General features: G+C 42.7%; 1 protein-coding gene across 1 annotated transcript in view; it reads right to left on the bottom strand.

Moving 5' to 3' along the window:
• Positions 1-717: 717 nt before the first annotated feature.
• SPTBN5 (spectrin beta, non-erythrocytic 5) overlaps positions 718-25,485 on the bottom strand; it is a 137,645-nt gene continuing 112,877 nt past the window's right edge. Inside the window, exons 54-70 of the mRNA XM_066614727.1 lie at positions 24,610-24,806; positions 22,463-22,667; positions 21,655-21,849; positions 20,498-20,653; positions 19,068-19,285; positions 18,541-18,730; positions 14,799-14,975; positions 14,230-14,334; positions 12,311-12,883; positions 11,854-11,925; positions 10,579-10,665; positions 9,753-9,844; positions 9,078-9,163; positions 8,670-8,805; positions 6,885-7,000; positions 5,831-5,968; positions 718-2,095 (exon numbers count right to left, since the gene is read on the bottom strand). Of these exons, the coding sequence (XP_066470824.1) occupies positions 1,950-2,095; positions 5,831-5,968; positions 6,885-7,000; positions 8,670-8,805; positions 9,078-9,163; positions 9,753-9,844; positions 10,579-10,665; positions 11,854-11,925; positions 12,311-12,883; positions 14,230-14,334; positions 14,799-14,975; positions 18,541-18,730; positions 19,068-19,285; positions 20,498-20,653; positions 21,655-21,849; positions 22,463-22,667; positions 24,610-24,806 (2,889 nt within the window). The 3' untranslated portion in view covers positions 718-1,949. The remainder of the gene's footprint in view (positions 2,096-5,830; positions 5,969-6,884; positions 7,001-8,669; positions 8,806-9,077; positions 9,164-9,752; positions 9,845-10,578; positions 10,666-11,853; positions 11,926-12,310; positions 12,884-14,229; positions 14,335-14,798; positions 14,976-18,540; positions 18,731-19,067; positions 19,286-20,497; positions 20,654-21,654; positions 21,850-22,462; positions 22,668-24,609; positions 24,807-25,485) is intronic.

The following is a 25,485-nucleotide window of genomic DNA, read 5'->3' on the forward strand; positions in this document are numbered from 1 at the left end:
CCTCTGGAGGTTATGTGCGAGCTCCTCATGCCTCAGAACATGACAGGAAGTCGCTGATGTGAACCAGAAATGGCTTAGGGTTGTGTCTGGGAGGCATGGAGAGACAGCACGCAACCTCCTTGCACCTCAGAACACCTCCCAGATGTGACTGGAAGTCACTGATGCAAACTGGAAGTGATTTCCAGTTGTGGCTGGGAGGCCCTCTAAGGTCCAGGCCTGGCATTTGCAAATGGCAAACCCACAGTTAAGGAGGGCTCGCTGTACCTCTTTTCCATGAATTGGTCTAATGTCAACCGTCCCCCACTGTGTTCACTAGGCACTCACTCAATATTTATTTTTGCATTCAATTTTTGTTTCTACATTAAAGTAAAAAAATATTTTTACCCCAATATTTTTGTATTCAGGCATCGGCACTGTTAATTGCTGCCTAGCAAAATGTGCACAAACTGAAATGATGTCTTTCTGAGGCAGTGTTACTGCTCAGAGATGTAACTTGATGGAGGAAATTGCAGGCTTGAAGCGATCTCAGGAAGAACCCAAAGCAGTTATATGGCATCATGTGTGGATTATAACTCCATAATAAAACTGAGCTACAATAAATGCTTATGTGTGGTTGGTTTTATTTAAAGAGAAGCATGAAAAAAATGCTTTTCATTACATTTTTCACTAGGAAAAAGTCAGAATAAAATCAGTTTCCATTCACAGTATTATCTAAAATCTACTTTGCTTTAGAAAAAAATTCAACAATTAAAACACAAAACATACTAATTCTTTTCTTCTGCTATGCTGCCATTCGCAAGCTTGACTTTTGTTCTTAAAAAGCACCCAGAACACAGAGGCACTCCTGGTTGAATCGTCAAAGGTAAAACTAATGCGTTTTAACTGAACAGTACTTGAATGTTTCCATACCAAAGTCTTATTTCCTTACAAACCCATCCTAAGCAAGTTTACTCAGAAGTCTCACTGAGTTCAGAGTGATCATGATCAGTCTCGGCTTGTTTGTTCCCTGAAATAGCTAGTATGTCAGAGGTGATCAATATACTAATTTTTCAATGCTAGTGTCATACTTTCCAACTTTCAGGTGTACAGGCAGCACTCAATTTACGTGTGGGGTTATGTTCCTGGAAAATTGTGTGTCTATCAAAAACACATTAACTGAAACTCCTTTTCCCATGGAAAAATGGCCTTTGTGCTAGAGGGAAAAAGTCATGTGACACTCATGCTGATGAATGGTGACTTCTGTTTGCCCAAGATGATGTAGGGGGACAATTGAAGAGGGAGGCTACAGGGAGGGGAAGTGGCTTATGATGTTGATGGCTGAGGTAGCAATGTGTGGCAAGCAAACAAGTGGTAAGAGTTTAGTCCCAGTCAGGTAACTTGAGATACCCATTTGCTACTCCTGTGTCATACCTTTCCTGTTGCAAGAGGCAACCACAGGAGTTGCTCCCATTCTAGGACCAAGAAACTGTTCCTTCCCTTGCCACCCAGCAGAATGGATTTTCCAAGAGGTGCAGCCAAGCCCCCTCAGCATCTCCGGGAAGGCATTTTCTTTCTTTTTTAATCTTCTGGCTGTAGAGAACACTCACAGAGGCTGCCAGTGTCTAATGGGGTTGCTCGTTAGCAACTAAATAGAAGCTGTGTTATTTCAAAGACACAACTGTGCAAACTGCAATTCCAGTATTAGTTTGTAAATTGTGTTGTTTCAAAACCCCATAAGACCCCATTAATCAAGAGCTACCCGTATACAGTTTGAAATGGCCCTCAATACATAGTCTACACAATTATTACTAGCACTGGCACTGCGTGTTGTGTGTGTTTGGAATGCTTTTTGTGCACCTTCATTCTATCTCCCTTTCCATGCCTTACCAAAACCTGGAGGTAGTTGGGTGCAGTGAACAAAGAGTTCAGATGCTCCAAAGAATGGCTGCGCCTGCTTCCCTTTGCTGCTCTTATTTCCTGGAAAACAGCTTTTTAAAGACATTCTTCTCCTTCTTTTGCTTCTGTTTCTTGACATTTGCCTCTGGCTCTTGTCTCTCTGGAGTCTGCAGATTGTCAAAGCTCTTTGGTGTTTCAGTTGTGTGTTCAGTGTTGGCTACTGTAAAATAATTCGCATGAGTTGTTTTTCAGAACTGAAATGACAAATGCTAGAAATCTCCTCATAAAAATAGCCTTATGACCACTACCTTATGACAAGTTAGGCAGTTTCATGGATCTGTTGTTGACCATTTCATTCTATACACATATCATCTTTGTCCTTGCTGAATGACATAACCATAATTCAGGCAGCCATATCTAATGGCGCTCAGGGTGGGGTGACATGGTAACATGGCAGTGTCACACCCTGTGTCACTGTGACCCTGTGTTGCCCCTGTGCCTGCACACAACACCACGCCTGACCCCCTGCATTCAGAATGACTCCCTTTCTATGCCAAACGGATATGAGGGAAGGAGGGAGGGCCCAACTTTGCTTTTGCTTTCACCTTTGCCACTGCTTCTCATCATCACTGCCTGTGATTCCACATCCAGCACCCTGCCCTGTGCACTGCTGCCTGGGGCAAATGTCCCCACTCGCTACACCCTTAATACATCACTGAATTCAGGGGTAAAATGTGTATTCTGAATAGAATTTAAAATTGTGTCACACTGTCCAGGGCTGACCCAAGACCTCCTGAAACAGCATGCCACAGGGTGCCTCCCTTATTTGGGGAAGTGTCTGCTCCCCCACTCCAGCATTTGCTCTCTCCCCCCCCCCCAACAAGAAAGGAAAGAGGGGAAAGGGGTGGAAGAGGAGAGGAGCGGAGAGTGGCAGGCTAGAGCACTGCTTCCTTTTTCAACCCAGGGAGTGGAAGGAGCAGCAGAGGCAAGCTGGGTGACCCGTTCCACTCTGCTGCCCATGGCAATTGTTTCATGGGTGGGTTGACCCTGCCAGCATCTGCAGTTGAAGAATTCCAAACAGCAGAAAAGAGACCCTGGAAATCTGCTGTTGGTCAGAATTCACTGAGCCTAGTTAAATTCAGGATGCCAATATCCTTTTCACTGGTAGCTTTGCATTAACTCACTGCTGAAACACAGCATCAAAGTAAAAATTATGTGTTGTCTTCATGGTGGTCTTGCCAGAAAAAAAGAAAGCAAAGATGAGATTCTCTATGCCACAATCCTGGATTGACAGGATGTGTATCACTAGTAAGAAGGAGATCTACAATGAAAAGAATAAGGGAATCTTCTGCCTAGCACCACAGTGTCTGCTAAATATAAACTTGGCTCCTGATCCAAGTGGTTCAGCAGGAAATTTTATGGAATTGATGTAGCATTATATAAAGCTTGCTTTACTCAATGCTTTGCAGAGCCCATGGGGATTGGCTGGTGATTTGTCTATGTTTGACATCCTTCTCCAATTTAGAAGTTTGCATTGTGGAGGAAGGCCAAGGCTGTGACAAGAACAAGAAGGAACTTCACACAGGCTGTCTGATTTGAGAGCTGTTTTTCCAAATCATCCTTTTCCTCTAGGACTCAGTCAATTTCCTAGCCAATTTCATCTCTCATTTCATTTGCCATCTCACATTTTTACAAACATTTCCTATGGAAGAGATCAATTCCTCAATTTCTAAGCACCTGTATTCCTCAAGGTCAAACTGGAAAATTTTTTTGTGCTGAAGTCTATAAAATTGGAGGGGGTGTGTGTGTGTGTCTTCTCCCTAGCTGTTTTTCATGGAAAACTTACTTCCAGCCTCACAGCCCACCCAGGGGAAAAACAGGTGGGTAATTGTTTCAAGGAGAGAAGTGTCAGTAACATGTAGTACTCAGCACCATCCTCTCAACCTCCCCAATTGCATTCATTTGTTTAATAGCCATGCTTCTTCTGCAAACAGGTGGGGAGGGGGGATTCAAAGCTCCACAAAATGGCCACTGCTGCCAACCACTCAGGAAGCCGTGAAGCATGCAAATGCAGTTCATCCCTCTCTTTCTTTTCTTCCACAACCATAGACAAAAAGAAGGTCTGGATCAGTGGTTCCCAAACGTTTTTGATTGGCAGTTTCCTTGACCTACTGGGCCATTTGGCCATAGCTCTCCAACAGGTTTACAATCCTGTACATTGTATAGGGTGGCAGGTTTTTTGCAAGGATTCCGCAGCTCCCCTGGCTGCTGGTTTCCTCGGCTCCCTGGGGAGCCATGTCTCACAGTTTGGGAACCATTGGTCGAGACTCTAGGAATTCACCTTTGGCTTCTGGTTTGATTTGCTGGAGAGAGCAGTGGGAACACCAGGGTCTGGGTTTAAAGGCTTGCAAGGGAGTGACTGATCAGTGGCAATGTAGCTGGATTAGTTTGCAATTGCAGGCTAGGCGATTTTAGGTGGTAAGATAGATTTGGTCTGCAGGCTGAAAGTTGCCAACTCCTACTTCAGGGGTCTTCAAACTATGGCCTGAGGTCCACATCCAACCCACCACAAGATTTTATCTGGCCCTCAGCAACTTGTCTTTTTTGTCAGAGCATTTGCCAAACGTTTGACATTTCTACTCATTATATAGCATTTCTCAGTTTAAGCACAGCATTGTTTCTTTGTAATTGTCATATTTATCTTTTGTTCTGAACTATTTTTGTTCTGAACCATTTCTTTCAAAAAAGATCCAAATAAAACTTATTCATTCATTTAAATTTCATTCATTCATTCATAAAACTGATTTTTTTCGGCCCCCCAAAATGTGTAAAATATACAGTGTGGTCCTGGTACTGAAAAATTTGGAGACCCCAGCCCTGCTTTATAGGAAGATTTGGCAGCAACCCAGTTCTGACACATAGATCTGTGTAGTTTGCCTCACAAGTAGTTTGCCTTCAGCATAAGCAATGATGGCAGCTAACAATGTTCAGACTAAATGAGAGCAAGTTTGCTCTGCCTGGTAATACTCAAAGAGCAGCAGCCTCAATGGAGGTTTTCTTGTTTCAAGAAAAATCAGCCTATGCATGACCTACAGAATTTCCCACTGACATTTGAAGTCATATTCCATATTCCTTTGTATTTTCTCTGTATCTAAGTAGCATTTTCCTTTGGTGAGGACTGAGCCAGAGATATTATGAGGATTTCTGACCTAAGAGGTAATCAGACTTGCCTAGGATCCTGCAGCATTGTTCTTGCAATGGACCCAGCATTGTTCTTGCCATCTGGAGACTACTTCTGCTGGATATACTGTCAAACTTCCTCAGTTTAGCATTTTCAGGTTGCAATCCTATCCACACTTACCTGGGAATAAGCCCCATTGACTACAATGGGATTTACTTCTGAGAAGAGACGCATAGGATCAGGGGTGTAAGTTACTGCCCAGTGCCTGGGGCAGAGACATCATGGCATCATGTGACATCATGATGTCACTTCTGGGCTCTCTCCGGAGGAGGGGTCGTTGGTGGTTTTACACCCCCGTTATTCTCCTGTGGAGGCTCCCCTTTGAATGAGTGCCCCCTACAAGGGGGAGCCTCCCCAGGAGAAGGAAAGGGGGCATGAAGCCACCAGTGACTCCTCTTCCAGTGAGAACCTGGAAGTGACTGCCTTGTGCAGCATTGTACTGGGAGCTGTTTTCAATTCTTGGTGCCTCAGTGAAGAAACTCCCCATCTATCCCTCTCTGTTCAGGAATTTAGAGAAAAATACTTGGTCTCCATGTCACCTATAGAGCCATCAGACCAAGGCTGCTGGTGACTAAAGACAGGAAGAGGACACAGGCTACTCATATCTGCACACAATAACTGTGATGACAGAGAAATGCAATTGATATCATGATGTTTGCATCTAGAGTCTGCTCAGAAAACTGCACCTTGAACACTCTTTCTTGTTCACATTACCTTGGGCTTCTTGCCCTTGAGTTCCCTTCTCTTCTCCATTAGGATAAGGCCGAGTTGTGCAATAGCTCTGGGGAAGATCTGATGGACTAGACTTCATCAGGGTTGCTGGATCTGACTCCCTGGAAGTTGCAGAAGTATCTGAAAGGAGTTATTTATGGTTTTAAATTATATCCCATCCTTAAATGCAAAACATTTCCAATGATAAAATATAAGAACAATAAATCTCTAATATGAATAATCAATAACAACAAAGCTCTAATATGAATAATCAATAACAACAAAGCTCTAAAAGATCAGCCACAGGGGAAGACTATCACTAAAACACCTGAAGTATTTCTGAATCTCGGCTGATTCTTTAAGCTACAAATGAAGAATGTAGCATTTTCAATTAGAATTTGTTGTTTGGAAGGCATTATTGCCTCCTGTTATTGTTGCTTTTTCATATAGACCAGGCCTGCAGAATGTGTGATGTGACCTACCAAACTGAATGCAGCCCACACCAGCCTACCTCCCCCCAGCAGTGTCTGTTCTAGTGGCTGTCTGCTGGTATTCCTTGGCATCTTTTTAGATTGTGAGCCCTTTTGGGACAGGGAGCCATTAGTTATTTGATTTTTCTCTGTAAACTGCTTTGTGAACTTTTAGTTGAAAAGCGGTATATAAATACTGTTGTTAATAATAATAATAATAATAATAATAATAATAATAATAATAATAATAATAATAATAATAATAATGGTGACCCAAAAATAAAAAATTAAAAAAATAAAATTCTAACCGCTCTTTATTTTATGTTCTTATTAACTGAAACTAACAAATTATTATGTTACAAAAAGCTGAACACTGGATTACAATACATAGACTTGCAGCACAATCCTATGTATGCCTACAGAAGTAAGCCCCATTGAGTTCAGTATATTTACTCCTAAGTATGTGTATGCAGGATTGTAGCCTTAGACTGTGGTATACCACACAGCATGCTTTTGTTTCAATTCAATTTTTTCCCTGAAGCATATTTTGGTATGTTTAATGAAAGCAAAAAATATGCCAGTATTACCGGAATCTTCAGACTCCTGACCAAAGGTTATGCTAAAATTCTCTGTCAAATTATCTGATTCCTGGGAATTTCCTGCAGTCTGTTCTTCTTGTATAACTTTGAAGGAAGGTGTTCTCCTGTCAGCAAACAGTATTCACAGAAATGAGTTTCACTTCCTGAAAATCCAGCTAAGAAATAGCTGCACTGAGGTGGGTGAATATGCAAGTATATAGTATTGTGGGGTCCCCTGCCCTTCGAACTCTTCTCAACTGGACAGACCCACATCAGGGGTGAAGAGGTCAGACATGGCAAGCAGTATTGGGGAGGTAGCCGACCAGACTCTAGTATATTTACTGCTTCAATGGGGTTTACTGAAGGCCCATTGAACAAAAAAAGAGCCCTTAAATCAAGATTCATCACACCAAACAGCCCCTCCTCTTTTCCGTCACATCACTCTGCACTCCAGAATCCTGCTCCTAGCTCCTCCCCATGAGCTCCACCTAGTTATCGGAGTGGACTGGGCTGGCAAGAAAGGATGTGCCTAGCGCTGGACACTTATCAGACTTGGCAGCATAGGTGTGATTGCAGTCAGAACTGCAGCTACTGCTCCTTCCACTTGGATGGCTCCTTCTCCTTCTTTGTGAAAGGCAGCACCACCACTTTAGTTTTTACAGCTTTCTTTCATTTCCTTCTTCCTTCCCATTTGTGGGAGAATCAGGAAGCAAGGAAAACCTGGAACACTCCCTTTATGACATCACTACTCCCCTTCCTTTCCAAAAGAACTGGGAGAGCAGTGTTCTGATACAACTACATCCTTGGTCAAATGTGTGGTCAAAATTGAATGCTCAAACATTAAGCACGAGTTTTTACGTATATATGCAGGAATTGTGTAATTAAAAAATTGTGTTTGAACTGCAACTATGTATTAGCAGAAGAGGCAAGAGGTGGGCACCCTTGCCAATGTGCTGCCTGGAATGACTACCTTAGTCTGTGTCATGAATAGGCCAGCCTTACTATTGCAGTATGTCCCAGACCTAAAGCAGTGGTTCCCAAACAGATTTGTGGCTCCCTGAGGAGCCATGTAAATGAGCTAGGGAGCTATGGAATCTTTGCAAAAAACCAGTTGCCCTAGCAACTGTTACCCTGCAAATGCCTGATCTCGGAAGCTAAGCAAGGGTCAGGCCTGGTTAGTACTTGGATGGGAGACCGCCTGGGAATACCGGGTGCTGTAGGCTTATACCAGAGTCTTTCGAGACTGAAGGTTGCCAACCATATACCAGGGATCTGCAAACTTTTTGGCCAGAGGGCCGCATCAAATCTCTGGTGTGGTGTGGAAGGGCCGGAAAAATAATTTAAATATAAAATTTAAATAAATAAGAGATGGAACTTAGATGAGCGAATAAATGAAAGAATGGGCGCATTCATTCAAGCTCTCTGGCCCTCAGAACACCCTCCAGACACAAACAGAGCACAGTTCTGGTCATGTTCAGTTGAGTGGGCCAGAGGCTTTCAGGGGACAAGAGGGTGGCTGCGTGCCGGAAAGAGGCTGGCTGCGGGCCGCATCTGGCCCCTGGGCCGGGGTTTGGAGACCCCTGCCCTATACAATGTAAAGGATTGTAGCTTTAATGGGGAGCCACAACCAAAGGCCCAGTTGGTCAAGGGGAGACACCAGACAAAAATGTTTGGAAATGTAAAGGATCACCTGTCTGATCTGGCATTTTTTCTGAAAGATGCAACAAACTTGAAAATGACTGCTTTATTGATATACTAGAAATATGACTAGCTCTACAGAAAGCAGTGCATTACCTGGGAAGCAAACCTTTTGTGACCTGCTTTTCGGCAGAACTTCCAGCTGCAAGAATCCAAGGTTTTATCTGAGTCCTCACAGCATTTGTGGCAATGGGAAGTTCCTTCTGTAAAAAACAGTGGCTGCTTTGGCTGCCTTGTATTGTCAATGGGGAAAAAAAAACAGTCAGAAGGAAAATAACTATTATCAAGGAGTTATTAGTATAATGACAAAAATTACTATGCTAACTAGAGTGTATTTTGGAATGCTGTATCAAACTCTATATTCATTTTCCTTTTGCCCAAATCACCTCCGAAATCATAATTTATCAAGCCACAAACGTCCTTGTGGGTTTCGTGGGTGGAAACACAGGACAGACATGGTGGTGGTGAGGAAATACTCCATAAAACCGAATTAAGCTGACTTACCTAGGTTACTCTTCAATGCTTGCATCCAATCCTCCATTAGTTTCTGAGAAGGTGCTGCAAAGTAATATTCTGCTCCACTGATTAGCCTGTAAGTTATGGACAAAAGGAATGAGCCATTAGCCTTGCATAAGAACTGGATTTTTTGTAAAATCAACCCAGCTGTATAGATATAAGATACGGACCACTTATGGTTACTAAAGGGGAATCCTACTTAAGCTTATAAAACAACTTCACATGAGGATCTGAATCTCTTTTCTCTTCTCTATTCCCATATTATCTGTTGAGGAAGGGAATAAATTGCTTAAATGGACAGAAAATTAAGACAATCTTTTAAATTCAGATAAGGGCAATGTTATGATAGTAACTGGTGTTGATACTAATGTTTTGGATAATGACTTTACCATTTCACACTGTGAGAGAACCTTACCTGGCCTAGTTAGAAGATGTAACATTAGGGAACAGCCACAGAAGTTTTACTTTAACGATATTGTGAACTGACACTTATTGTTTCACAATTCATGGGCATAATTAAGGGCTGATTTTGTTTTATATAAACAGCGGCTGCACAGAATGCATTTAGCATTAAAATAAATGGATCTAAGCAAACTTTGGCCACAGTCAGAGCAAAACACAAAATACTCATGTTCTGTTTGCAGTGCCCCCAGTATGTTTTACCGTAAGTTGAAGGCATTTTCTTTTCTTAAATAATCAGTCAGCCTCTTGCACTCTGCTCCGACAGTGCTAATTGACAAGACTGGAGCTGAATTCTGAAGAAGAAAAAAGTAACAGAAGACTTTGAATTCTGTTGTTCAGATTCAAACTCTTACCCATTTGTAATTTCTAGATCAGTGGTTTGCAAACTGTGCCAGAGAACCCTGGAACCTGTAGCATAGCCAGAGAGGGTGCAAAGCACTACGTTTTGCAGGGAGCCTCACTGCAGTGAGCAAGGGGCCGTGCCCCCTCCACTTTGGAGTCATTCCAGACACTGGGAGCAAAATGGAATGGCTCCGATTTGGAGCCAAATGGACACAGGGGTGCGCAGGAAAGCCCATCCTTGCTACATGTGCCATTCTGAGCACTCAGGGGGTAAGTGCTATGCACCTCCCCTGCCCCCATGAGAATGTGGCAAATCCACAGAAAGCCACAGCTTGCTAGGCCACTGCTGAGCATGATATCTAACACAGTAAAGAGGATTCCATTATACTAAAGCCTTACTGGACCTATTTGTCTGAAAACATGTACATTATCTACAACTTATCACTGAGCTGCAGGACCTACTTTTTTTTTTTAATGATGAATTTCTGAATCATGGTGTTACAACAGAGATATTCATCAACTGGATTGCAAGTTTTTGATCTGTCATACCAAAGACCAAGTCCTCCTCATCTTCAAAACAAACTTCTATCTTATAATATTTCTTTCTCAAGAAATTGTATTTTTAGTAGGCAAAACTTATAATACACCCTTTAAGACACAGTTGAAAGTTTTTAAAACAAACTACCTTGGAGGCGTCCTTTCCATTACTGTAGAAGTCAAGTTTTTGTCTTTCAAGTTTAACATAATAAGTGCTCCAAGCCCTTGTCTTTGGCTACAAAATGGATAAACAAACAATATCAACAGTCTATCAATTATATCCTTTGGAATGGACATTCTACAGATAATCACATCTCACTATTACTTCAGTTTGAATCCCACAACCTGGCCCCAGAGTCCAGCAGTGGAGAGGGGGTTGGCTTCGCCTTTCCTCCTCCTCCTCCTCCTCCTCCAACTGCCTCCTTTTCCGAGCCTGCCCCAGCCCCAGGGGAACAGACACAGAGCAGCACTCAGTTTGCCTGTCCAGAGAATTCTCATCACTAGCCCTGAGTGCCTTATGAAGGCCTTGGCCCTTGCCTTCCTGGATTGTCTCTCCCAGCCCCACCCTCAGCTTTACCTGCTCTAGTCCTGGGGTTAAAGGGCCAGACTAGGGAGCCTCTTATCCTGCGAGAAGCAGACAACCCTGTACCTTGATGGGCCCTGGATGGTGGGCAGACCAGATGCACAGCCGTGAACAGTGGCTGAACAGTGTTGGTGGCCTGCTCCTTTACCAGGGTTACTCATAGTTCAAATAAGATGCAGACACGGAAGCTCCCATTTCCAAGTCTATTTACATATATATATACACATACACATAATATGTATATACATACATAATACATACATATATGTATATACATATGTACATACATATATACATACATACTATGTATATATGTGTATATATATATATATATATATATATATATATATATATATATATATATATATATATATATATAATATGTATTTATATGTACATACATATATATACACACACACACACACACACACACACACACACATATATATATGTACACAGCAGTAAAGGAAGTCCATAGCAGTCTCTTAGCAGTTCAGTCCAAAATGTTACAGACAGAAGGAGAAAGAAAACAGCCCCAGAAGCCAGCTCCTGGTCCTCCACCTTTATATTTCATTTAGCCAATCAGATTTTACATTACAGCAACCCAATGTATCAGCTTTTGATGACTCAGCACGACTTTGCACTTTCAGCTTAATTACAGGCACCTGGTCTGGTTGACCTGTAGTGCACTTTGTCCTGTTCTGGCTTGTAAATTTGTATCTGGACAAAGCAAAAGAATTTAATATGAGCTGTCTTTAGTGAGCTCATAAAGTTATATCCTATCTGCCTTTTCTTTCAACACCATGAAGGAAGTTTAACTAACTCTTAATTAGCTCTTACCTGTTTTCTTCCTGGAAGGATCTGGTCCCTCTTTTCCAGGAAACCCTCCATGCTCTGGTGATTTGGAGAAACCTGAAATACATAAGGTCCTTTAGAAAGCTTAAGTTAACTTGATGAACGCTTGGGCATAGCAGCTTATATCAACATAAGGTAAAAGGCCACTTGCTACAAATTCAGAGTTACACACAGATACACAGGGTTTATCACCAGTTTATCCATTCAGTTCTGGAGAAGCCAAGATCTGTGACTAGGCTTTAGACAATACAAAATACAATACAAGCATTAGAGAAAAAGGAACTGTGCTACGTAAGCGCTTTCTGTCACAACTAGATGGTAATGGGTCAATAGAAAACCTTGTTTATTATATACAAAAATGACAAATTCACTGCCACTCTTCCTGATTGTGGAATATTCTTTCAAAACAGAATGGAAACACTGGAAACAAATGACAACTTACCTCAATTATTGATCTTTCGGGAGGTAAATCTGAGTGTAATGCAGTTGGAGAAATGTCTAGCAATTCGTGAGGCACAGACACAGGCATTCCTTCTTTGGTTTCTGCATCAGAAAAGGATCTTTCACAAATATTTTTCACATTTGGTGGTTCAAAATCACCAGTGTGTTGTGGTAATGGATCACTGATAGTTTGCTGGATTTTCAGAGCAGGAGGTAGCGAAGAAGGCAAAGAGTTCTGGCTTTCCAGAACTGAGTCTTGTAGGCCAAGCAACTCTGGTGCAGGTGGACCAGTAACATCAGTGGAATGAGTGAACCCAAAATCTTCTCCAGAACAGAACTGGTGTGAACTCTCTTTGGATTTTTGCATAGGGGAGACAAAGCTTTCTAAGGGAACCTTCAAGGTGAGAGCTGGTGATACAGATGGCAATCCTTGCCTGCTTTTTGGTTCAAGCAGTCTTGTGTGTGTTCTACGCCTCTCTGAGGGTCTTCTTCTTAGAGAAGGCACTTTGATCAATTTTCCCCTATCACTTTGCCCATTCTCAATATCTATTTGTTTCAGTAGCTTCATTTCCCTCTGAAAGAAAAAAAAATTATACCAATGAGCTAAATAAAATGAACAGTTATGAGAAATAGGATATACCTATCCATTCTATACTGCATGAGTACCAACTACTATGTGACATTTGCAAGATCCCTGTCACTAGGAGAGATGATATTTTGACCCCCTGAAAGGGGGAATGGCCATCAAATGCCAATTGTCTTTTCACCTCTCTCTTGTGATAAAAGAGACAACCAGCTCATTAACTCAGACAACAGCACTAGCTCCAATGTCTCACTTAGTTCCCCCATCAAGGAACTATAACAGATTTTTAAAAAGCCACTGATTCTGCATAACCTTTCAAAACAGAAAGAGAGGAAGGCCCAGCATGGAGATTGGCTGCAGGACAGATTCCCTGATTTTGAGTTAGGCTGTGGGATGCTTACTCAAAGGATCCACAAACATGAGAAAAGTTAATTTAATAACTAATGTTTACCTGAGTAACACCATGTGTATAAAGTGTAAAGAGCTTTGAGAGGAAGGAATTTTCAGTGAAAAAGTAGCAGAGGAATTGCATTGGTTAACCCTTTCTTGTTAGCTAGTTTTCTGCTCATTGCCCACCCCAGTTGCTTTCCCCTCTGCACAACGTAATTTGCATGTTTTCTCTCATAAACATGCATATGGGTGTTTAGGGGTAATTTTGAGAGGAAAACCAGGTGGTCAGGAATGGTTTAATAAGAACCTATCAAATAAATAATAATGATAATAATAATAATAAGCCTTATATAAATATAAGCTATATAAATAAGTGTGTGTGTGTGTGTGTATGTATGTGTATATATATATATATAAATACCTGGCGATAGTAGAATTAGATAGTAGAATAGTAGAATAGTAGTATATATATATACTACTTAATTAGATAGATAGATATATATCTATCTAATTATATATAGATATATATACTACTATTCTACTATCTAATTCTAATTAATTAGTATATCTATCTTAATTAGATAGATATATATCTTAATTAGATCTTAATTAGATAGATATATCTAATATATCTATATTAGATATATTAGATTATCTATCTATTAATTAGATATATCTATCTAATTAAGATCTATATTAGATCTTAATTAGATATATATATATATATACTAATTAATTAGAATTAGATAGTAGAATAGTAGTGTGTGTGTGTGTATATCTGTGTATATGTGTAGTGTGTGTGTGTGTGTGTGTGTGTGTATACAGCTGTGATGTATGCAAGATGATGATGATAGTTGAAAAGACAGCTGAGAGGGCCCAATATCTTTTGTCTTTGGGCAACAAAACATATTGCCCCAAGAACATATTACCCACTATTATCACTTCACCTTTGTCTTTCTATTCAGCTGCACAAACTTTGCCTCTTGGGCTTCCAACATCTTTTCGAAATCTTGATGCTTCTTCAGTAGTTGCTCAACGTTAGAGACAGAATTCTGGATAAGCAAACCAGTAGAGAAAAATCACTTAATACAGGGATATTCATGACAGAAGACTATAATCTGAAAAAACTGAGATGTTTTCAAGTTATCTGACAGAATTAGCTATCAAGTTTATTATAAATATGATTAGTTCAGAGAAATCACCATTCTATGTCTCCTCTTTAAGGTGTTAAATCATTGTTTAGGACATGAAGAAGCAATAATATTCGGGTTCTTGTTTGCTCCAAGAGCAGGAAAATTCAAAGAGAAACGTCCTCTACAGTCACACATGCAGCACCTGTTCCATTTATGTCAATTTCATTAAATATTATGCAACATACAGATCAGCTGAAGTCCTCTATTTCACAATATGTTTTCAAGGTATCTTTTGTTGTTCCTCCTGTGGGGAATCACGTAGCCCAGGCCAATCATTCGGCCAAGTACTCTGTTCACATAGCATTTATGCTGTCCTTACTCACCCCATAGCTAGGATCAGAGAGAAAACCCTCCTTGGCAGTTAGCCAAGCTTCGGCTTGTTCTAGCTCCCTTTGCAGTAATTGGATCTCCCAGTTTTCCTCATACAAATCCTTCTTCATGTCCCAGCAATCCTTCACCTTTCTCATCAGCTCTAACAGTTCTGACAGTTTCTCTTCAATCTATAGTAACAAAATGCAAGATTTAAATAAAAGTTGAGGGGGGGGGGAGAAAAAGGACGCTATTAGCTATTAGCATTTCAAATGCTAAATAGGTTGATTTTGTGACCTCTCCAGAAAAACAGTTGGGCTTTCTGTTGTCAGAAGTTGAGCCTATATTTTGCACTAGAACATAACTTATGAATTACCATTCTATCAAAAAACACTCAGGAGCACAATAAAAATAAAAGATTTACCCAATAAATTTGTAAAAATAACCATCAACAATGGAAAGATCAAATGTACAAAGTTCCTTTTCCCCCATAAGTGCTCCAGTGAAAATGCTTGAATTAATGAAAGATCTTAGCATCAAAACTAGGCCATGAAATGGACCAGTGGGTCTTCTTTAGGAAGCTGTTTCACAACTTACAGCCCAATCCTGAGCTGCCCAGGGTGCGCAGCTTCGGCGGTGCCTCAAACAGCTGCCGCCACATCCTGAGCACCTCAGGAGAAGGGAACTTTTGTCCCCTTCTCCCAGGTAAGGGAAGTAGCCCCGCAATGGGGCTACTCAATTTGCTGCCAGCCAAAAGGTCAGTGGTAAGGTAAATGCGTTTGTGTAGGGTGCTGAGCCCTACACAAACGGACAGGATCTGGTGGAGTGTATATTGCTTCGGACTGAGTGCACATTACCCCATGTGACAAAGAAACGTATGCACATGCTACCAAAATGTCCATATAAGTTGCTAATAAAACAGACATTTGTTTTGCATGACAGCCCTTGATATGCACCAAAATATCATTATCCCATTTATACATAATTTATCTCCTAGAGCAGTGGTTCTCAAACCCACCAGTTAGTGTAACACTTCCCTTGCCCCTTTAAGGGGTGGGGGAAGGGGAGGAAGGCAGCGACGCAATCCCCAGGATCGTGGCGCTAGGGGGGCGAGGGGGGCGCTTTGCACTTGCTTTCAGAAGGCAGGGCCGCAGCAGGCTACAGGAGGTGCGGGGAGCCCTGCGCAGCCCTGCACAGCGCTCCCCGAGGCTTGGAACGCTCACTAAAAGCAGGTGCAAAGCACTTCCGTTTTGCAGGAGGTGCTTTGAGCCTGCTTTTAGTGAATGTTCCAAGTCTTGGGGAGCGCTGTGTAGTTCTCCCCGCACCTCCTGCAGCAACCCTGCCTACATAATGTGAGTGCAAAGCACCCCCTGGCTCCCCTTAGCGCAGCGATCCTGGGGATCACATCGCTGCCCTAGCCCCTCCCCTACAAGAAATTACTGAGGGAGTAAAGCTTCCTCAAAGTTTGAGAACCACTGTCCTAGAGGCTTCCATTCAGATCCAGAACCACAAGATGGACACAGACTATCAGATGGGACAGAGTCATCTGGTTCTTGTAACCGGCAAGCAGTATTTATTTTTATTCTCTTTATTATCAAAAAATAATAAAAATATGTGTCTCCAAAAAGTGAAATTCACAGCAGCCACAGATTCTGAAGATGTTTTTATCCCCTGATCTCCAGATCTCCTTACAAATCATACATCAGGCAAGCTGAATATCTTTGCAAAGGTCAATGTATGAAGTTACAGAGATATCAAGACCATGGGGAGCTTTTCAACAGAATCTCACCCCTCTTCCCCCTTTCATAATAGTGATAGAGATTTCAGAGGGTTAACTTATCTTCTCTTGTTAACACACAGATCTAGTGGTAGCAAAATGAAAAAGCAATTCAAAGTGGCAGAAAACAAGTGCCATGCCAATGGTTTTCTATGTCCACCTTTGAAAGGAACTTCTGCCCAGGTGAAAGAGCAGTTATTTATGGACTAACTGAAGCAATAACAGATTCTAGTGTAGTATCTAGGCATCTGTTCTCTTCCTCCTCTATTGTACGATTCAGCTTCCTGGCTGCTCTCTTTTGGGGTTCTACAAACAACCTGACATAAAGTACCTTGATTGTTCATTGTTGTGGTCTCAGTTATCAAGGCTGAGTAAGAACGGTGTGGTGAGAGGGGAAGGCTGATGTATGAAGGTTTATTTATTTATTATTTCATTTTAAAAGGTATGTGTAGCCCTCCTGGAAATCTCCAAGAGAAAGGCACTGCAGCTAAAGGCTGCTGACATTGCTTGACTACGAGGATAGTGGGCCACTATCCCTCTGGGAACAAAAAGAAAGAGAGACTCCTAGGCGAGAGTGATGCACTGCTTGATCTATTTGGAAAGAGTGACTTTAAAAACCTACTTATCCAGGTTGGCTGGGTGTAAAGAAATAACCATTGTCACTCCAGCCACAGTCTTTCCTGCTTCATTGCCTGCAGCTCCAAGGTATACTAGGGGGCTGCATGAGATATGTGAGCAGGGAGAGGGAGCAATTGGGTTTACTGCTTGGGTCATCTCATTATTCCAAAACGATGACCAGGTTTTTGACAGAACCTACAGCCATGCTTTTTAGGAATCACTGGAGCCATCAGATTCTGGGGCACACCGTCCTAACTGGCCCCTCACCGCTGCAGAGCTGAAAAGTTACTTTGCTTTTAGTGATATGTCCATGACAAAGGAGTGATGGGAATCACATACAGATTCAGATCATTTCATCCATGTCCTGCACTATAAACCAGATCTAGAGTATGTCCTAATAATGCATGAGCGGGGTCAGACAGCCATTGGGATAGATCCTTGATTGCCACAAACTCCTTAGCTACTCTCAGGGGTCCTGGCATTGAAGCTGAAATCTTCCAACAATAACAGTATTTATATACCACTTTTCAACAAAAAGTTCACAAAGCGGTTTACAGAGAAAATCAAATATCTAATGGCTCCCTGTCCCAAAAGGGCTCACAATCTAAAAAGATGCAACACCAGCAGACAGCCACTAGAAAAGACACTACTGGGGTTCCAACAACCTTGGGGTTCTCAATGCCATGCCAAAAAGCACCTCCAGTAGCTCAGAAAGGGGTGGGCAAAGAGCTGGGTGGCACAGCTATAGAATTCTTACCCTACCCAAATCTCCCTTTTCCATCTGCAGACACTCAAAAACTAGTTAGCGCAGTTGGACGAGATGCCTGGAAATGGAACTGCAATTATTGTAAGACCCTTTGAGCATGTGATGGGTGATATACTAATGTTTGACATACACACCACACAGAGCCAAACCCTGAACCTTGCTTAAGGAATTGGACTTATCCTATCCCTCCCCACAGTTCCTCCTCTCAGTGAAGATAATTTCTTCCTCATGCCCCATTTTTGTTAAGAAATCCAAACAGCACTATGGATAAACATTAGGTTAACCAGATTACTCGTGTAACAAAGATTTTTAATTAACATCAAACCCTGGTTAAGCGGGGCTGGGGAAACTGGTTAGCTTCCACAGTGATTAATTACAGTTCTGTTGCATTCCTTAACCATGATTAAGGGGGGATTGTGCTCCAGGGAGGGGAGAATCTGTGGAAAGGGATTCAGAGTGAGGCCTGCTCTGAAACAATTCAAAGATTAGCCACATGATGTATACCCTGACCTCGAGATCTTTCTAAGGCAGCAAATGGCTATTCCAAATTAATTTCCTGCCTTTCACAAATGCATCTAATCCTGCTGCAGCTTACCTCCATGGACATAAAGTGCCCATCCTTCACCAGGCTATTTCCAAACTGGAGCAGATCTTCATATTTCAGCCACTGCTTCTCTATGTCACGCTTGTACTCCTCATGGTGTTTAATAAGCAGTTCAGCACCAAGTAGATCGCTTGCCACATCATCAGATATGATCAGGGCATGCATCTCATTGGCCCAGGTCCTACAGGAGTCAACCAAAATGGAAGCACCAAACATTACTTCAGTATTTCCCCAGAAATTAAAGTAGGAGATTCCATTAATTAACACAGGTATGGAGCATACTGTGGTTTATACATTCACATTCGTACAAAAAAAATTAATAGACAAATTATTGCATTATATTATATTCAAGTGTATCCATAATTGTATAACTAGGCTGATATATTGGTTCTGTTGGGGGTCAATGGGACCCTAGTCACTGATTTCAGTGGTGTCAGGATGTCATTTGTATTTTTTTAATGCATCCAAAAATCTTATTGCTGCAAAACAAAGATACGTCAGTTCATCTTCATACACACATCAGCTCTCTGCAATTGCTGAAGTAGATTTGGACTCGTTCTGCCTGCTGCAGCTTTTGTCTTCTCTCCAGAGCCTTCCGGTCAAGCTTCTCCCAGCATTCCTCCACTTCTGACAGTCTTTTCATCATGTTGTCCCTGGGCTGAGGATACAGGTGGCCAAGATGCCAGGCCTCTCCTCTGACCCTCTCTAGCTCTTTTGCAATGGCCGCCAGTTCCCTCTGGAACACAGAAAGGACCAATCAGAAAAACAGAGGGCACGAGTCAGTACTGAATCTTCAGGAGATTTATTGTTTGCTTATTAGCAGGCACCTCAAACTATATTGGATAAACTTGCAAACGTTAACACTGCAACTACTGTTTTAGTCCTGTTCAACTACTCTAACTCTCTGATGACAGCCACAAAGGTGGCTCTAAATACATGCAGACTACCTTGCCTGCACGGCAATTAAATGTGGCAAGAAGCAACCAGCCATCACCTGACAAACCTCCTGAGAGAAGTTGAGTCATTAAATGCAGTTACTAAAGCAAACCTTAAGGCCCACAGACCCTAAAGCAACATCTGAAATGGCAAGACCAGCTCTGAACTGAGCACCCAGGAGTGCAGAAACAGAGCAACAGGGAGACACAAAAATCATAGTTTCAAACAGTGGCACCTTGCAGAGCACATGCTGGGTTCTCAAAACCCCACAGGAGCCCACTTTTTGAAAAGCTAGTTTGTTTTGTTTTAAATAAATACAAATATTTATTATAAAAAAAAATCTAGTTGCATTTTAACCTTACGCTTTAATACGTCTCTTCTTCCCATAGGGCTCTTCTAGTTTCTTCCTCCTTCCTCTCCTCAATTGCTAATGGCCACACTGAGATGGTTCTAAGCAGTGGGGCTTCTGTCTCTTGAGAGTATCCCAGCTGCTGCCTTCTGGCAGCCTGGTCAGCTGCAGCCTCTGCTGCAAAGCCCTCCAAATGCCTGATAAGCTGGGGAGGCTGAAGAGCTGGTGGGGCAATGGGGTGGTGGTGAAAGGAGTCATTGCTGAGTGGGGGGAGGGAGAAGGAACTGATGGGACAGTGCATGCACTTGTACAAGGGCCCCCAACATGGGCATGGCCCAGGGCCTGTGCACAACCTGGTGCCAAGAAGGAAATCCTGGAGCTTTCTTTAGCTTTCTTGATTCATTTCTTCATTCCTTAATTTACAGGAGCAATGGGCAGGATGAGGTGAAAGATTTGACAGTCACGTTGTGTGACAAATTCTGGGTTCAGTCTAAAATTAAAACCTACTCATTTAGGGCAGACTGCGCGTACCTAAGGAAAAGCAGACACGTACATATTCAGTTCTTATTGGGAGGCCATGAACTATACTGTACTTCTGTCATTTTTGAAAAGCAAATGCCAGTTCTTTAGGCTTTATTCATGTAGGTGACCAGCTCCACTTACCTCAATTCCTTCATGTTGGCTGAGCAGGGTCTGCACACCTGGCAGGTCGTAGCCATAATCTTCTCGGTCAACCACTGCTTCCTTCTCCTGCATCCATCCCTTTAGGTCATCCACATCGTGATCATATTGGTGAACTTGATGAGCTGCTCTGAGATTCTGAAACATAAATATATGCAAGCAATAACAATCTTACCATCACAATTTTGCAGCATGCTGGAAGCACAGTAGACATGAAAACAGGGGTCACTGACTTCACTAAGGGTGCAGTCCTGACCTGGGATGGGCTGGCGCAAGCACATTTGTGCCTTTTTGTGGGTCGGCTGGACCGGCGCATGGATGTGTGCCGGCCTATGGAGGCTGAATCCAACCTCCGTGCCAACTCAGGAAAGGAGCCTTGTCAACGCAAAGCTCTGGGGTGGGTGGGGAGGAGGCTGGAGGAGAGCAGGCAGAGGGTGGTTCCGGGAGCATGTGGGCAGGGAGCGGAAGACGGGGCTGGGACCTGGCAGTTATGCCGGATCACAACCCCCATTCCCCAGCAGTGCGGAACGACTTCAAGCTGATCTGCTCTCCTCCGACTTATGCCACCTCAGGAGATGGCACAAGTCCGAGGGGACCCATAGGGGCTACAGTGGCTTACCCAGGGGTAAGGGGAAGAGTCTGCCTGTTCCAGCACAAGATAGGATTGTGCTGTAAGATGCCCTGCTTTGTGCAACCCGAAACATCACTCTAAATATTGGATCGTATTTGCTTGTCCCTTCAAGCATTTTTTATAATCAAAGGGCACAGAGATGATTCATGCAGCCAAGAACTAGTTTGTTTCACCAAGCAAACCCGTCCTCATACACAGCATTGTGTTGGAGAAATGTATAGTGTGGGCTAGTTGTAGCATGCATGGCCAACAGCAAATGAAGGCAGTATTATTTGGAGCTGACAGGTTCAGAAGAATTGCCACAGAATAAACACATGTACTGCCAATGTGTACAGAGTGTTTCTCTATGTGATCTCCATGTACACTGGGATAGAATTATGTGGATTTTTGTGGATTATGTGGACAATTTTTGATTGCTTGAACCAGCTTGTAGTTTACAATGAATGAATTTGTTGAGTAGCAGCAATGGCACTAAGAGTGAAGACTCTCAGAATGTTTAGGCACTTACCTCAGCTCTTCTCTGGATGGCTTGATGCAGTCTCTCCCATGCGTTATTGATCTGTTGAGTATTCTTCTGGACATCACTTATTTGGCTATGGCACGTTCTCTCCAGATGGGATGCTAAGTCATTTATCAGGAGAACTTTGGCATGTCCGAGAGATCTTACCTCCTTCACGAAATCTTCAAACTTTTTCTCCAGAATCTGTAGGATATGAAACAAAACAAGGATCTTAGATTATTCAGAAGCTCCAATAACTACACAATCTTTCTGCCCCTTAGCAGTGCACTGTTGATATAGTATCAAGAAAAAGTAAACAGGAGTTTGCAAAGTCACCAGAGGTTGCAATCCTATACGCACTTTCCTGAGAATAAATTTCATTTAACACAATGAGCCTTGCTTCTGAGTGAACCTGTATAGGATTGTGCTGTAAATTAAATATTAAAAGTATACAATAAAGATATATTTTTTTAAAAAATTATTATTATAGCATCATCAGTGATCAAGGCGGGATGAGATTTGAAGGAAGTGAGGAAACAAGAATATTCATTTCTGCTGGTATCTCCAGGAATGCTTAAATGGGTGAGGAAAAAGGCAGAAGTTGTTGCAGCAACTCAGTTTGGTGCTAGTATAAAATCTGGTTACAATCTTCTGGTTATAAGAGTTAAAAGTTTCTGAGAAGAATAAGCATATGTCACAAGCTGTCTCTAGATCAGCACCAAGTTCTTTCATGTCTTTCAGTGACCCCATAACATCAAATACTATAATGCAGTATAGCTCAGGTCTTACTATTCTGAAAGCATCAAACCTGTTTTACCTCAACATCCTCCAAATCCTGGCCATAGTTATCTGATTCCGCCACAGTTTGTTTGTTTGAAAGCCAGGCATCCACCAACTGCAATTCCCTCTCAAACTGATGCAGTTGAGATTGTTCTTGTAGACTTTTTCTTTGGGTCTCAGCTTTATGTAGGAGAGAGATATACTCTTCCAAAACTGCTTGGAGCTTGGGAAGGATAGTTGAGCTGTTTAAATAAAAAAAGTTGCAGCTTTAGACTCATTTCTGCCACTGTCATTGCACCCAGCAGCTTTAATCGAGACAGCCGTTATCTATACTCATAAAAATATCAGAGCCAACCAAAGCTTTATAAAACACATGCAACACACACTGTCTGCATAAATGGAATGTACAAAAAAAAATGCAAGATTTGAGGCTGCACTGTAAGGCAGAGGCGTAGTTAGATAGGGTGCAAAGCGCTAAGTTTTGCAGGCACCTGAACACATCTTGCATGCGGCCCCTTCTCTGAGGAGCCATTCTGGGTGGGGGAGCACCGCCATTCTGGGTGGTGGGAGTGTTCCACCTCTGTTTTGTTCCCATTGCCCAGAATGGCTCTGAAGGGGAAGAGAGGGGCCACTTGAAGGGCACATTTAGGCTCCTGGAAAACTTTGTGCTTTGCACCCACTCTAGGTATGCCACTGTTGCATGAGCACATGCCAGGATCTCTGGCAAAGTCACAAGGACTACTGGAGGGTAATATTTAATGTAGGATCTCAAAACACACACACCCCTCACTGAACAAGAAATCCTATCTGTAGAATAATGGTGAATAAGAGATCCAAAGATATGATCTTGACACACAATGATGGCGGCATGTACTGGATGAAAGAATTATATATAAAGGTTGATCATATTCCCAAAAGGTTAGGTCTTGTGTCATTCAAACGGACTGACAGCCCAATACTGAGCTGCCCAGAACACAGGACTGCCAAAAAGCTGAAAATGGCTGCCACAGCATCCAACACGCAACCAGGGAGCTGCCACTGGCTCCTCGGGAGAAGGGAATGTTGGTCCCCTTCCCCTGAGTAAGGAAAGTAGCCTCGCAATGGGGCTACTCAATTCTGTGGCAACCGTTGGGCTAGTGCGGAATCAAAGAGCTCTGTGCTGGACCACGTGTCCTGACACAGAGCTCAGAATCTGGTGCAGCTGAGCTCCACTGGTCCCGTCCTCCACCCAACCCACTCCCTCCCCCACCACGCCTCCTCCCTGCCCGCCCTCCGCCCACCTCCCCCCATTCCAGAATGCCTCCTCCTCGCCTCCCCATGCCCCCACCTACCTCTCTGCCTCCCGGTGGTTCAGGTGATCCCCCAGAGCTAGCCTAGCGCCTGCTGGCACTGGGCTATCTCTGGAGCTCAGCCGGTGCTAAGCCCCGCAAATGTGCCTTATGGCACATTTGCAATGGTGTGCGCCAGCGGTGAACCAGTGTACATTGCATAGGATTGGGCCCTGACAACCAAACAAGACATTATTTGGTTGAGGTGGTTTTTCCTACTTCTACAAAATAACGAAGAGGAACCTGCATACATGGATATTCCTTTTTCCATAGTCTCCAATATGATAGGGAATATAGTCACCTTAGTGTCAGATGCAACTATTGCCAAAAATAAGTCTCCTGAAGCATTATGAGGAGTTGAAGTGCTAACCAGTTGAAGCTGCCTAAATAGTGGCCAAGTTTCAATTCAATGGAAGTCTTGTTAGCACATGCAAAATAGTGCACAAAACTGGCGTCAGGAGGGAGACTGCCAGGATGCATTTGAGATCCAGCCCTAACTAGTCAGCTAAGAGTCCAATCCTATGCAAGTCTTCTCACAAGTAAGTACCATTATAGTCAATGGTGCTTACTCCCAGGAAAGTGTGGACAGGATTAGCAGGAATAGTTCGCTGTCAGTCCCATGAGTTGCAAAACTGCAGAAGCAGATTTGCAGTTTTGCAACTCATGGGACTGTCAGCGAACTAGTCATACTAAGGCTGTACGATGAATGTAGTTTGTTTGTTTGTTTGTACATTGGAGTGACTTCCAGAAGACTTATCTGAGGAAGCCCTGAAAAGACTACAAAGACTGGTTACCATTTTGGTTCTGCCTTGGTTGCCTCTATAGCCAAAGGATGTACTGTCTTCCAGTTCCCTACCTCTCTGGGTTGTCACCAGTCAAAACATAGGCTCCTGTTTCCCTCAGCTTCTCAATTCGGGGTCTGAATCCCTCTAGGTCCAGCTTGGCAGCTTCTACTTTACGAAGCAGAGCTTGAGTTGCTTCTTCATTTCTCCCATAATCTGGGCTTTCTAGGAGAAGTCCCCTCTCTACCATCCAGGATTCCACTTCCAAGACCTATAAGAAACACACTGATTACACAGGCCTACAAAATTGAGGGTCAGAAAAGTTTTTCCCAAACTTTATGGTGGTTTGATATGAATTTGGGGTGCTGATTCCAAAAATGGCATCCGCTTTGCCCTATCACGTCTAGTTTTGGAGATATAATATAGCCTTTTTAGTGAATGGTTCAAGCAGCTTCCTCATGAGGAAGCCATGGTGTAGGCTTCCTCCTGAGGAAGCTGCTTGAACCATTCACTAAAGAGGCTATACTATATCTCCAAAACGAGACGTGATAGGGAAAAACGGATGTCATTTTGGAATCGGCACCCCAAATATACCCAGGAATTGGAGTAACATTTAAGGAAGCAAAATGTGTGTTGGCCTGTTTTATTAAACTCTAATGAGAAACAGATCATTACAACCTGTCTGCAGATCTGCTTTTAGCAGAGAGATCTCTCACAAGAGTTATAGCCTGAAGAGGAAGAAGGTATCTGTACACCACAAATACATACTGACTTTGGGTGCAATTCTAACCAACTTTCCAGCACTGGCATAGCTGTGCCTGTGGGGCATGTGCTGCATCTTGCAGTTGGTGGCGCAATCATGGAGGCCTCCTCAAGGTAAGGCAGTGTTTGTTCACTTACCTTGGAGCTACATTGTCCTTATGTCAGAGCTGGAAAATGGGTTAGGATTG

The sequence above is a fragment of the Tiliqua scincoides genome, chromosome 1 (genome assembly GCF_035046505.1).
Source record: "Tiliqua scincoides isolate rTilSci1 chromosome 1, rTilSci1.hap2, whole genome shotgun sequence".
NCBI classification, from domain to species: domain Eukaryota; kingdom Metazoa; phylum Chordata; class Lepidosauria; order Squamata; family Scincidae; genus Tiliqua; species Tiliqua scincoides.